Source organism: Branchiostoma lanceolatum, chromosome 8, assembly GCF_035083965.1.
Source record: "Branchiostoma lanceolatum isolate klBraLanc5 chromosome 8, klBraLanc5.hap2, whole genome shotgun sequence".
In the NCBI taxonomy this organism is placed as follows: Eukaryota; Metazoa; Chordata; class Leptocardii; order Amphioxiformes; family Branchiostomatidae; genus Branchiostoma; species Branchiostoma lanceolatum.
This window is the reverse complement of record NC_089729.1, coordinates 6,109,285-6,123,829: the sequence shown is the minus strand read 5'-3', so window position 1 is coordinate 6,123,829 and position 14,545 is coordinate 6,109,285. Positions and strand designations below refer to the sequence as shown.

The following is a 14,545-nucleotide window of genomic DNA, read 5'->3' as shown; positions in this document are numbered from 1 at the left end:
CGCTTCTAAAGGGGTGAATCAGGAACGGTACGCGTGTGAGAAGGTCACGATCGTAAAAACCTGTTTGAAATTAGAAAAATACAAAAATTGCAAAGAACTTGATATATCAACCATTCGTGTGGCTTCCAAGAAGTTGCGTCGTCGTAAATTCGAAAGCAACGTAATTAATCTTTCAGTCACGTCCGCGGCTTTCTTCTGCTAACGTTAGCCATAACTCCAAGTCTGTTTTAAATGGCAAGCGCAGCCTGGAATACGTGATCCAACTCTGCAAAATTATGTGGTATTTTGAGGACATCCGGCAGGTAATCTCTCACAGACTCGTACACACAGAGGACGCTTGCCCATCCTTATCCTAAAATCGATACAAAATGAGACTTTCCTTCTAATTCAAATCAACTAAACCACAGCGTTTTGCTTCGCCTGAGTGCATATGGAGGACGACCGATATTACTTTTAAGTAATATCAGCCTTTGATGTGGGTTAGAAGCCACATCAAAGGTTTCTACATTTTGGGATAATTAAATGAGCATTAGCCGCTGTGAGAGGAGTAGATACAAATTGCTTTCCATTGGCACATTCTATCTCGATCTGGGTGTTTTGGTGGGAGATGAAAGAAGCTGATGATCTGCCTCGGGCCGGCCGCTCCAATCTCTAAATCTCATTTCATCCCCATAAGTCACTTTGAAACATGACTTCCTTTTTCTGTCTTTATCAATTGCTGTTTCTTTCGATCAAGATCGGAAAACTTTTCCGATATTCAATCATGCTCAGGGGGATGGGCGTTCCTGTCTGCGAAGTCATTTAATATATTTCATGTTGACGAAACATTGAACAATGTTTTATCATCTATTATTAAAGGTTACAACCCCATAGCGTTAGGTATACAATAGTTTCCGACATGCCCGATCTGTACATTATTTTCAGTGAAATTCTAGTTGACGTTATTTTCATGATTCAGCATCCAGCCTGACAGTTGATATAACCATCATGAATTAGGCGTGTTTTTCTTGCTATTTCCCCCTCAGAAATCTCGTTGCTCTACTACCGCCAAGCCCCTTGATTGTGCGTTTGGAACAGTCCCAAAGTGACGACAGAACGGAGGTAAAGTGTCCCCGGGGAGCAAATCTTCTGTCGCTGACACCCTGCAGCTCGACCAGTAACGTTCGAGCGTCTCAAGACGAGATACCACCATCTTACGATGACGTCGTGAAATCTGCGACCAAAAGAAGCCAATTGTAATGTTCTTGCAATGTGATTTTTTTTCGTATGTGCAAAAGCTACGCAGTCAGATAGTGTCGATGCATGGGACGGTGTAAAAAAAAAAATCATGATCTCTAAACCAATAACGTGTCACGGGACGTACACCTACGCCCATCTCTTCTGCACCGGCTTCATGTGGACCTGAAAACGAGTTTCAAGTTATCACTAGTATGTAGTGTTGCCGCCAACCCTCTGTCCGTCTGAAACGAACTTTGGTATTTTGACAGCCGATATTGCCTCATCCCGCATACGGCCAGCCCCTCTGGGGTTTATCTCAGACATTGATTGTTGAACTTGGGGTTTAGCGCAGGGCACTGTACTTATCTGTACGCGCTTAGCTTTCTTGATCAATCAATGTCACTAGCTTACCATGATGGACTGTCAAGGATTCTCCACTGAGATAGCATCACATTTACATTTTCAATACTAACGCCTCCGGACACAACTTCAAACACAGCGTGGCTAGCCTCTACCAGGCTACGAGGATCACTGGGATGATGGTACAAATTGGCTAAATAGAGTGAATAATGAATAATGATAATAAGTTTATTGCAAGTTCCATGCTTGCCCGTAGGCTAACTACAAGTACATGTAACATGGAAGGACGGACAGACAATTGGTAACAATATAGCATGTGACTAGTAGTCTAAATGCTAACACTAAATTCTATCTTATTTGGGTTTGACTTCTTTTTCCGAGACAGTGGAAGACGAATGATCCCACTTTTTCTGTAATGTGTGGGTTTTGTGATGTTAACAGGAGAGTATTTTTCTTTTTTTCTGTAAACATGGAGAAAATTGGATGGCATATGCTAAGGGGGTCGGCTACGGAGATATATGGACTGACAGCAAACCACGAAGCCTGTGCGGAGTCGGTATCTCCTTTGAAGCCCACTAATCGCTATCTAATAGGTGCGAAGAAGCTAAACAATCCCTTTATTGCTTTCTGACTTTCGTGGTTCACCTATTGTCCCTTATCTCCGTAGCCGACTTCTTTAGCATACTATTCACTCTATTTGGTCAATTTCTACTTTTTTCCAGTGGTCCATGTAGCCTGCTAGAGGATATAGCTTGGCCACTATTGTGGGGGATGGCACTATTCAGGATGGCTGACTGAATGACTCAGCTAGTTTTAACTTGGGCTTAGTTTGAAATGTTCTGATGATTCAGTAGTACAAATGAGGTTTAATAGCCTCTGCTTTACCAAGGACATAATGTCCTTGGCTTTACCTAGTAGTGTACATTTGCTCGAGCTGGAAATGATTATCAGATATAGAGCGGCTTGGTGTGTCATTCTCTCTAAACAACACTTGTAAAAAAAAACTCGTGTACATGTACTATTGAGTGTAGTCGCGCTATCTTGCATAGCATATGAATTGTTAGATGTAAATAACGTCTGCAAATGTTTGTTGATAATTGTCTGAGAGTAGATATCTGACGTGTCTCGTTTACTAATTATTACTTCCATTCAGCATAGGGTTGTCATTTGTGTATCAGTACTACAGTTCAGGTACTCAGGTAAGGTAAGGTAAGGTAAGGTAAGGTAAGGTAAGGTAAGGTAAGGTAAGGTAAGGTAAGGTAAGGTAAGGTAAGGTAAGGTAAGGTAAGGTAAGGTAAGGTAAGGTAAGGTAAGGTAAGGTAAAGGTAGATGTAGAATTTAATGTTCACAATCGGCCGCTGAAGTCTGGCCCTGATATTGACGGCGAAAACATATCAAAGTAAAACTGTATCATCTCTGTATCACCAGATGTCCAAGTCACTCTCATCATAACAGTCATGATGTTGTGATCGTGGAATTGATGAATTGAAATATGACTAACTAGTATATGATTACGTTATATGTAAACCGGATAAAAGGGATATATTATTATACATAGTACAGTTGAAGGCATTGGTTTTGTCGAATAAAATATTTTGTGTATGGTCAATTGTGGTCTCCCATGTCTGAACCTTCGGCAATTACCCCAATCAAACCTGTTATAAAACCATCTTGGTGCAACCAAGGACATTATAATGTCGACCCTTGGTTAAACAAACAATAGCAAAGATGGCGACGGCACCCAAATGTATAACTAAACGAGCATAACTTACATGGTCTATACATTTTTTTCCATACAAACTTTAGGATAAAACTCAAACATTATTACGTTTGATAACTATTTGTATTAGCTCGTTATCTTGGACTAAAGATTGAAATTTGCATTTGAAACAGGCGTTTTACTTCCAGGCGCCCTTAGTGTCAAAGGTCATGAGAGTAAAGCAAATATTATTTACTCAAGTCGAGGTTGTTGACCAGAAGTTTACGTGACCACTCGGAGAAAACTGGGCCGCACTAGACTGTCTTGTCAACATGCCTGGTTTGTTTAAACCTCTGTGGTACTTATGAGAGGAGAAAAGCCGTGTTGGAACGCAAGAAAATGCCTTTTGTGGAGGTTTGCTTTTGTCTAATTTATGGCGGCGCCAAGTTTAGGCGGCACTTCCCTTTTTGACGTGGGGAGGGCAGTGAACTTTCCCTCGTAACTGTGTGAGTTGCTGAATGGGTCAAAATGGGAAAAGGACGACGCCACAACGGCAACGATCCGTCCCATGGAAGGAGGACGAGGCCAGACGAACGTCGGAGGGAAGGCAGACCGAGTAGGGGCGAGAGTTACCGAGCCAGGGCCCGATTACTGTCGCCGAACGTGTCCCGTCAGGGCGGGCAAGGCGTGGTGTTGCCCCCGGTCAGTACGCTTGGCCAGCGGGCACAGAGAGGATGTCCGTGTGAGAACCCTGGCCCCATGGCTCTCTTCTTCGTTGCATTCCTGATATTTCTACCTGGAGCGATCATGACGGCGAACGGGTACGGCGAACCTGAAGCCATCGCCCGAAGAGACCCTCTCCTGATCGTCGGTCCAGTTTCCATCGGTGTTGCTATATTGTTGATGTTGTTGTCGTGTGGGTGGAACCTCTACATTCAGAATAACGAGAACGACACAGACATAGACGTAGAACAAGGTGAAGACTACGGCCCGGCCTCCCCCGACCCTGCTAGCTTCTCGCCGCCGCCAAGTTACGATACGATCGTACACGAGGATGAAAACAGGTAAGCTACAAATAAAAGATTTGGGGGAGGGGGGCTGTGCGTCCGTTCTTGGACAGCGTCGGCTGTTACGCTTCAACGTACCTTCGTTTCTCCTGCGTTGCAAACAATGGAAGCTGTCATGTCAGAGTAACATTACCTTTTCACATCACATTGAATATCGGAATGGATATATCAGCAGCTTGTGATTCGAACACAGCTAAACATAGCTGACCCAACACCACTTTCAGTATAATAACATTGGCTTGCCATCACTTCTAAAGCTCGAAAATCAAGAACTGAATGACTTAGTTTCATTTTATCGGTAATTTTAAAGATGTGTTTGTACCAAAAATGTTGACCTGTGTCATAAAGCCGAATGTGTACATGTCATATGTGTCAAAAGTAGAAACTTTGACCCCCACGAAGGCCTCAAATGGAATGATCTAGATTTCATTCACGCGTGGGTGGGCCTGTGCAAACTTTATATCTACGTCATCGTTTTAACCGTAACGTTATACCTCATAACAATATGGCTCACAGGTATTGAATAAAAACCCGTCGTTTTTCGTAACACAATCATCCACTACCATCACCACCACCCATAGTGACATTCCAAGTCTTACATTGTGTACAATGTAGGTCTGAACAAAATACACGAATCGAAGATTTGTGCATTAAAGTGGAGCCCGACATATTTCAAGAAATACGTTTTTTCGTTAATCCCTTAGTCTAGAATATTGAAAAATTAACAACACAAATGTTATATTATCGATATTGCCCAAACAAGCAATTTGCCAACCTGCTTGTAATTAATATCATGGCACAGATGAAGTCATGGAAAAAACGTGCACCCTATCCAAAATTCCCATCATCATGATTATAATTTATTTCCCATCAGAACATCAGAAATTTAAACAAAAACATTTTCAAGACAAAACAAAAACATACTTGTCCGTCCAGACTAGCGTTCGGTAATCTTTGATGTCGCTTACCTCACACATTTCCACAGTGACTCTAATATCATATTACAAATTATATTGTTGAAAGAAATGTAAAAGAGACGCAATAGTTCGATTTTCCTCACCAAGTGAATGTTCATTTCTATGTTTTGGTTGGGCTGTAGTATAACCATAGGTCATTATCATAGTCTCGATTTCTTTGTTACATGGTCGACACCATGCTTTTTTTCTCTTTCCTTTTCTTTGTCAAATAATGAAAAAAGAGATAATATAAGTCGCACGCTTGTGATCAAATGCGTTAGCTATCGACAAAGACAGGAGTATTTTCCCTTGGGAGATCGTTTACTAAGGAACTCTACAGTAGCTGTCACCTGTCGGTCACACATGTACGCACATGCAATCTGATATGCTTTTATTGTATTCCCTTCGCAATTATCCCACGCACCTGTTACAGAAATTGACGTTTTTTCCCTTGTGTCATGTTGTAGGTTCAGCTTCCCCGATCAGCCGACAATTCACCAAGAAGAAGTCCCGGAAGACGCCGTACCGTCGGTGCAGACACCTCCCGCTCCGCGCGTTGTTTTAACACTTGTCGAAATTCCAAATGATAATTACACCGATACTGGTGACCCTACGAGCGACTATGACCCTTGGGTGGCGAGGGAAGACTTAGAGTCCGTCGACGAGGACATTGTTCATCCTCCCCCTTCGTACGCGCCAGTCGACCAGACACACACCGCTTCGTCTGAAGATCTAGATGATGTGTTTGAAGAAGAAGAAGAAGACGAGGATATAGTCCATCCGCCGCCATCTTACGACGAAGTTATGCACGTCATACAGGAGAGAAGTGACGACGTATAACATCAACAGACATCCACATTCAGCAACTGTGGCTCATGAACCGTTGCAGACAAGGGCAATGTGGATGTTATGGTGTCGAATTGTAAGCCTGTGGCTGAATTGCAATTGAGATAAGCAAGGCGTTAGCTGATTCACTGGGCGTAAAGCCTCGCCTGTATCTCCAGATTAAGGGGCTCAAATCTGGGACTTGAGCCGTTTGTGTCGGAAATATGGTAATTTGTGGTGCCCGTTGGCACACTGCCTTTTTCAACCCTAAAACGATTACCAACTGGTATCGAAATTACACTTTTCTCGGCCAAATTGTGTCAGCATGCAGATTACATTTGAGGCAAGGGAATGTACACCTAGCCGCGACTGGACAATAATTGAAACCCTCGTGGAATACGCGTTTCCCCGGCCCACGATATCGGCTGCTTTTGGGTTCCGTGCTTGGAGATGGAGACTTCGAATGCTTCCTTTTGGAGGAAACTCTTAGGACATCCCAGAGTTGGATATATCTATTATAGACACATAGTTTTAACGTAAATTCGTCATTATTCTGTTTTCAATTCAATGATTAAGAAAACACGTAAACTTTTACACACACACGACTGTGATGACACAGCAATACCTTTTATGTACTATACAAGAGGTGTACAAGAGTGTACATTCGAACCACTTGGATGAGGAAAAATAGTGGTATAGTAGTTCGTAATCTTTAAGTAAATGTTAGGAGACAAAATCGTTACGTTTTTATAGATATCAGTTTCTGTTACAAAATACCTCTCTAATTAGGCAGTTTGTATCAGAAACGAGCAATTAGGAAAACGTACGTAACGATTTTGCCTCCCAACATCGCCTCGGAGATTATAGGTAGAGCTCTGACTCATGTCCGTGGGCGGTGTCAGGAGTGACGTACTATCCCCATGATAACATGTCAGTCCCGGCGACAGTTGGTACACAACTAGGATGAAGTGTTCTGAAAAAAAATGGAGGATAAGAGTACTCGACTCGACGCAAGGGGTTGTGGAAGAGATTGTGACCTTTTTATCACATGCCCCGTTTTCTGTCGGCATGGTGGAGAGTGCCGACAGAAAACGGGGCATGTGATTAAAAGGTCACGATTTTCTTCACCAACCTCTGCTTGGAGAGTAGATACGAAAAAAACTTCCACACACCGCCAGGGTCGTCCCTGACAGAGTGCTTTAGTTATCCAAAATTACTAGGTGCGTCGGATTCTGTTAACATATAAGTGCTAAGAGCACACCGTATAGCTATCACGAAAAGTTGAAGTGCCTTACAGAACAATGTATATGTCTCTATATTTATCTAAGCTTGATTCTATGATCACACGTGAATTTGTGTAAGACGGAGATTATATTTTATTTTGCCTTATATTACCTTATGAAGCAAAACATTTCTATGAAAATTAAGGTATGGATGTTTTATTCCAAAATTTAAGGACAGCGAAATAAAAGCAATACGATGGTAGCATCTTAACTGTCTCAAATGCTGTTGAATTTCACTGTCGCACACTTAGCTTTAGGGTGTATTCTTATAGAATGTGACATTTAGTACCAGAGTATGTGAATACTTTTTGTAGCTCGGCTGAGGTGGGTGGATGAAACAGGGACGGGCACAGTTCAGTGGGTTTTCAAGATACGACGTCAGTGTTGGGCTCTTCAAACGGTTAGCCGCGCACCTCAACTACTCCAAATTACCTTTTCATTTTAGATCCTTGCCATGCCACTGCATTTAGTTCGATTTTCTTTTAGTTCATACTTCAGATAGAACCTTCGTCTTTGTCATCCTCCATAGGGGCGAAGCATGATGCTTTTTGAAATAGAAGTGCAATGCATCTTCGCTACGATATGTAACGTCCTCCCCAAAAGACTCGATCTTGATCTATTTCCCCATCCACCTGGGTGAAAACGTGGAAATACTGAACAAGAGCGCAGAAATTTGCCCTGTACAAATAGTATTGGTTGAAGTGCTGATATAAATCTATGTTGTGGACAGTCGGGAGCAGTTTACTGACGTGGGCACAAATGTTAGGGTAGATCCGTAATTAAATTACCATTCACGCTGTAGTTATATGATTACAACAGCAGAACATACTCGGGTTCTCGATTTTCATGAAGAATACCAGACTAGAGGACGGGAGTATAATTTCAAGTCTTTTGTGAATGAAGTTAAATCCTTGACCATATGGACCACAAGGGTAAAGGCGGCAACGCACCAGGGTATGACAAGAATACCAATAGAAGCCTATCAGCATTCACCCGCAGCCAAATGTGAACTCTTCCGAGTAGTACACATGTACCTGATCTGTTAGTCTGAGATAATACCCGCTGAACTAGTTAATGAAAGGCACATTTTACATGCTCTACAAGAAAAATGACCGCGACAATTTCAGTAACTATCGGCCGATCTGTCTCCTCGGCCATGTCTACAAACTCCTCTCGGCTGTAATCGCCCATCGTCTACATCTCCAACTTAAGCCATTGATCCCAGCTCTCTGCTGATGAACTGTGAACACTTACCTTTAGAAAACTTAGCTAGACAAGCAGGAACTAGAGTTAGGTATTTGTGCTACATATACTCCAGGTTAGCTATGTTAGTTTAGCGATTACGTGGTCTTTTTATAAATATGAATTGGTATTGAATTTTTATTTGAGTTGAATGTGTGATAGTTGTGTGCCGATTTGTTAAAAAAATAGAGAGAACGCTAGCGACCCTAAAAATCACCCCTCCCAATGAAATGGTATGGCTACCCTGCGACGTCACAAAATCAAGATGGCGGCCACCACACATGCCAACGGATCCAACAAAGGTTTTGCTAAGCAAACCTGTAAATAGACGGATGCGGAATGCTATCATCAATAGAATAAAGTGACTCTAATATACTGTTTATAGGCATGTAGCATAAGATCATGGGTCTGTGAATGTAAAACATGCATACATACCATAAGGCATTGTATATTTGAAAAAACTGAAACTTCGCCCTTCTTCTACAGTGTAGTGCTGTATCCAAACAACAAACTATTGTTGAAAGATGAGGCTAACGCCACAGGCTAATTGCAACCTAAATCTTATAATCAATCAAACGTTTGGCTTTGAACTGAAGAAAAACATTGACATCACAAGAGTTTTCTATAAATAAGTCACTCTTGGGAAAGACCTCAGATTTGTAATGCCTGACCCCTTTTTGGATAACGTACTCTTGTGACAAGCCCAAATCCAAGTGCAATCACATATATTTTCCCATAAGAGAAATCATTCTTTTGCCATAGCTAGTCCCATCAGGAGTCGAACGTCTGCTTGGAGAATAGATTTGCACAGATAAGCGCTGACTTAACAGATCTACAGCTTCTAGGAACCGTTAAATGACTAGCAATTAAGGCTTCTCTCCTACCGTCTCATATAAGCTGCTATGGATTAACGGTCTATTCAGAGTTTTCAGTCACCTTTACAGATGGAGCCGTAAGGATGTTTGTTTTCCGTTGTGATCTGGAAGGATTATCTTCTTTTTTTTACGTCTGCCGTTTAAACGAATGTTACGCGTAAAAGTCGTTTCCATACATATATCGCCATCATTACAGCTTATACCCCCATTCTACTACGACGGCGCTCTCCTCTCGCGCTCTCTGCGACCACTCAGATTTAACAGAGCACTCAACGAATTTCATAGATTAGAAAATCAATCTGTTTACGCTTTGTTTGTTTTGCTGTCTGTTCAGCCATACTTTTACATTTTGCATGATATTCCAGTAATGAAATCAAGGATTAAAGTTTGTTTTAGGTCGCAGTGAGAGCGCTGTCTAGTGGAATGGGGGCCTTACGGAACAAACGACTAACTTGTGCCCTGTACCTTTCTGGGATAGTGGTACATTATAGTCAGCAATTTGATACAACACTGCTGCCACAGCCTGTTTACCTATGGAATATTTTGTAAAGAGTAAAATGAAGTGATGATGCACAATGAAATCTGAATTGAAATTATATTAACTCGAATTCACACTATAATACTCGTACTTGCTTGACAATATTGTATACATGCATCTGTAAATTGTTTGTTTGTCGAGACCTGTACAAGTATTCAATCCAGTGGGTGTATATGTACGATAAAGATCTTTATCCATTCATCAATAAAAACATTATTGTAAAACGATGCCCGAAGGCTAATTGCAAACAAAGCAAAGCAAAACAGCGGTAAACAACTAGCCTGGGTGCCATCCTAATTCTACCGGGGGCTCCTACACTCGCTACCCTAAACAAATTTTTAAGGGTAGCGAGTGTAGGAGCCCCCGGTAGAAATAGGATGGCACCCAGGCTAGTATACAACGTTTGAAGGAAAATGAATATAAATGAATTAAGAGCGAAATGACAACCATTCTAAATCTATTTCTACTTATAATCAAGCTATTTAAAGGGTTTGACTTCTTTTCTACATGCAGTGGAACATGCATTGTCCAACATTTTGATAGATAAACGGTTTGGACCACACAAGAAGATAGTTTTATCATATTGTCGTCGACTGGAACTTCCCAGATAAAACCTAGCAGCTTGGGTAGCGTACGGAAGCTAAAAAGGCTGGTACTCAGGCTAGATAAAACCTGCCGCGCCACCATTCCTCCATAGTGAAATTACAGAACAAACCTGCATCAAAACATTGAATATACATGATTTCCCAATATATTTAACGTAAGAACTGGTTAGAATTTCCGCCACAGATAGCGAAGTTTGCTTTATCTTGTGACAATCCTTGTATGTCGATGGAATATTCAACACTTGTACTATTGGCAAGACAGAGAGACAGCACATGTTACACAACTATACAGGGGAAATGCATCCTAAAATAAAATACACCTTGTGAAAAGCAAGCTAGGTTACAAAATCGCCACTGAAAATGGCTATCTAACTTATATCCACATATCATTCCGAACATTAAAGTTAACATTGGCGTTGGCATGTAGCATGCAGCTTCACGAGTAATCACCTGGTTCTGAGGTCACAACAGGTTTTTAACCTTTGACCCATGTATATCAAGCTCACCTTGTACTACATTGCAAAATGTCTAGCGTGGTTACCATTCTCCACGGGTCGGCATTACCCACCGGCCTATCTCTGACAGCTTATATTTCAGGTTAGCCGGCCTTTCTGATTACTGCCGATTAAAGGAAGTAATTGAAACCGATCCCGTAAAAATCCCCAGGCGTACGCTAATGAACTGGGTGGGCGGGCAACACTCCAGGCACCGTAGAGACATCAGCGAGTGAACGATGGTTTACCAGGCTACAAAATGCTGTTCTCCAAGCAGAGGTTTCGGTCGAGTGGGCTAGGAGTGTCCGAGAGGGAGAGAAACGTTAACATCCCGGACACTCCTTGCCCGCTCGACCGAAGCGTCTGCTTGGAGAATAACAAAATACCTGTAGTCAGTCAGACTGGTTAGAATTAGTAGTTGGAAAGGGTTTGCCTTCTTCGTGCTCTTTGGTTCGCATTGTATTTGTTTAAAGTAAAGTTCCCAGACAAACCAAATTTCAACAATTCAACGGCAATTTCGGGGGATCTTCCCACAGCGGCCAGGCTAGGACGTGTAGATTAGGCTCGGTTAGAGTCAGTAACACAACAGCAACGTTTCAAAGTTTTGCTTTTAATACTAATCCTTTCAAAAAACACGCCCTGTCAGACAAAATTAATCAGACGATTGAATATTTTGCAAAAACATGTACACTCTTCATGAGAATGTTTATGTAGTCTCCAAGCAGACCCAACGGTTGTAAAGACAGTATCCAACTGGCAGAATGAGTTTTTACGGTGCCTGACAACTTCCCTGGCTGACTGGAGCTTCTCTGACTCTGGCTAGCTTGTACGATTTTAGCACCGTGGAGATCTGCTTGGAGATTATGTTTATGTTGATATTCTAAAAAAAGTGGTAATTAGACATATTGTCTTAGCTGAAAGGTGCCCCAGTGATGAAATGGATATTTTAAGCAGCTTAGTCAAACTGGTTGGGCAGGTTGTACTAATCATCACCTGACTGTTTGTCTGTCCTCAGGCAGTTTTTCGGGTTTTCTTACACAGGGTCGACATCCCGACATGCCGTGCGTCGGTATGGTTTGAACGGATCAGGGACGACCACAGCTTGTTTGACTTGGGTGTAGTCTCCTTCAATGCACTTGAAACTTTTAGAGACTTTTTACAAGACGTTCGGTTGCTTGGAAAGATTTTTGGGAGCCATAATTTTAGCTAGCTACTTGATGACACCTGGATACGAAGACAACATGGCCGGTGACTTCTTAAACGGCAGCAGAAGACTATAGCCCGTATGACAAAGACATACCGCAATATTGGACTAGAATCATGTTCCCCACAACCGGAAATGATATGAGAGCCACCAACGGACTGTCCATTGCTCAAAGACTGGACCCGGATCTGGTGAAGACTCTGTTCACTGCTGTTTTGTGTCTAGGAGGTTTTATCGTCACGACAATAGGATTTAGCACCACGTATGTCACTCCGGCAATGTATATCGGTCCGCTCATGCTGGCCGTGTGTTTCGTGCTGTGTCTGGTGAAGTGTGTTCAGTGGCATGGCGGCATACACACCTTGGATGAGACTACAGAGTACGCAGGACGGACGGTGAGTACCGACAGGACGGTACCCGGGCAGGTGGTTATAGCACGCCCTACTCCAGCTACTAGCACTTCACGGCAGCCCAACATGGCGGCACCGACCCGAGCCTGGCCCTACCCTTCATACTCAAGGTGACGTAACAATTCAGTAGTCCTTAAGAAGACATAGTCATAGACATAGTCGTCAAATAGTCGAAAAGATGAATGTCTGACGTACCACATATAAAACTCAATGGAAAAAATTACAAAATGACTTTTTAAATTCACGAAAGAAGCCTGAAGCAAGAACTGAGTGAAGTTTAGAGATTGTCGTGAAAGTAGACGCAACATTTACAAAGACGATAAAACGCACTTGCAGCTAAACAGACAAAACTAAGTTGAAGACTTCTTTTTCGCCTTTGACTGGTTGGAGTTCTAATCGTGATAAAACGATGTTACGAGTCAACTCCAGTGTACAAGTGTATAACCGAGGAGTCACTTTGACATATGTTTCTTTGTTTATACTGCAGATATTCCCAGGGGAATCGCCAAGAAGAACAGGTGCCATACCCTGTGCCGTACCCTCCCATGGGTGCCCGACCGTCCCTGACGTCACCTACCGCCCCGACAAACCCCGTGCTCCCACCGTACACCCCGGCTGCCTGGGCCGGTGATGAGCCTCCTCCTTCTTACGACGAAGCAACCAAGTCATACCCCGAGAAGTGAAAGAACTTTGTGTAGGATTAAATAAATACTTTCGGACAACGACTTTATCATTCCAACGTTTATCATTAACATTTTTCCATGAATCTTTCCGGGACATAACTCTCCCTTCACCAAGCTAGCTAAGAGATGTGATATCAGAGATACAAGAGAAGGGTAAAATCTTATAGCCCCCATAGCAGGCTCTCTGGGTCTTTTGGGAGCTTATAATATACTTTTGCTGATGACTTCTTTTTGTACTGGGTCGTTTGTGCAGTCATCCCCTAACCATTTGGCCCGGGCTGACTGCACAAACGACCATCAGCAAAAGTGCGTTAGAAGCCAAAGAAAGTCCCAGAGAGCCTGCTATGGAGGCTAGAAATATTAGGCAAACACAGGACAATTTGCCTCATCATCCATTCTAGCTCGGGACATCGGAGATCAATGTATGAAATACATGTATACCTATTTTGTTAACAAACGACCAGGTACAATATGTTGATTAAGAGGGTTGGTGATTATAACATGACTTTAAGATAAAATTATAACAGACACTGTGCATGTAACACGAAGGCGGATCCACTGAAAATAAAACACGAAAGAAATGCACAAGAATTTAACTGGGCCAGACATTAATTACAATGTAAGAAAATACATCTAAAAGAAGCTGGTTGGTAGACACTGTTCATCGCACATGATACTGGTATGTGTTATGAGTCTGTGCAAGCCTATAACTTCCTTGGTCTGAATGTGTAACCATGGAGTTCATTTTCAGTATTCCCAAGTGAATTACATTGATTACAATATCTCTATTGCTTTTGTCTAAACCTTTAGCCTCAAATGATGTACATATGTAAGATCATTTAATTTCTGGTAACAGAATAAGCTACCAGGCAAATAGTAGTGGACAACCTACAATACAATACACAGTAGTATAAGATGTAAAATAGACCGATATACGCACTCTGACATAGGATACACATCCCTGTTACTAGCATTGCATGGCATGGACTATCTTAACTGTATATCCATCACGGATGACTACTTAACTACAAGCCTGTTCATATCGTAGGCAGGTAACTACAGCTTGTACAAGTATACGTCCGAGGT

At 42.2% G+C, this 14,545-nt stretch overlaps 2 protein-coding genes across 2 annotated transcripts; both read left to right on the top strand.

The window, feature by feature from the left end:
* Positions 1 to 3,494: 3,494 nt before the first annotated feature.
* Positions 3,495 to 7,619, top strand: LOC136440018 (uncharacterized). The gene is made up of 2 exons (XM_066435759.1): positions 3,495 to 4,341; positions 5,768 to 7,619. Exons 1-2 carry the CDS (start codon positions 3,806 to 3,808, stop codon positions 6,138 to 6,140), a joined length of 909 nt encoding a protein of 302 aa, XP_066291856.1. The 5' UTR covers positions 3,495 to 3,805; the 3' UTR covers positions 6,141 to 7,619.
* Positions 7,620 to 11,971: 4,352 nt separating this feature from the next.
* Positions 11,972 to 14,247, top strand: LOC136440186 (uncharacterized). Its single transcript, XM_066436061.1, has 2 exons — positions 11,972 to 12,886; positions 13,264 to 14,247. The coding sequence occupies exons 1-2, from the start codon at positions 12,483 to 12,485 to the stop codon at positions 13,457 to 13,459; spliced, it is 600 nt and encodes a 199-aa protein (XP_066292158.1). The 5' UTR covers positions 11,972 to 12,482; the 3' UTR covers positions 13,460 to 14,247.
* The last annotated feature ends 298 nt before the right edge of the window (positions 14,248 to 14,545 follow it).

Bases quoted from the DNA above. Each gene is read 5' to 3' on its own strand.
- LOC136440018 (XM_066435759.1), top strand. From the start codon at position 3,806: ATGGGAAAAGGACGACGCCACAACGGCAACGATCCGTCCCATGGAAGG. The intron at 4,342-5,767 runs GTAAGCTACAAA...GTCATGTTGTAG, and splicing joins GTACACGAGGATGAAAACAG to GTTCAGCTTCCCCGATCAGC.
- LOC136440186 (XM_066436061.1), top strand. From the start codon at position 12,483: ATGTTCCCCACAACCGGAAATGATATGAGAGCCACCAACGGACTGTCC. The intron at 12,887-13,263 runs GTGACGTAACAA...TTTATACTGCAG, and splicing joins CCCTACCCTTCATACTCAAG to ATATTCCCAGGGGAATCGCC.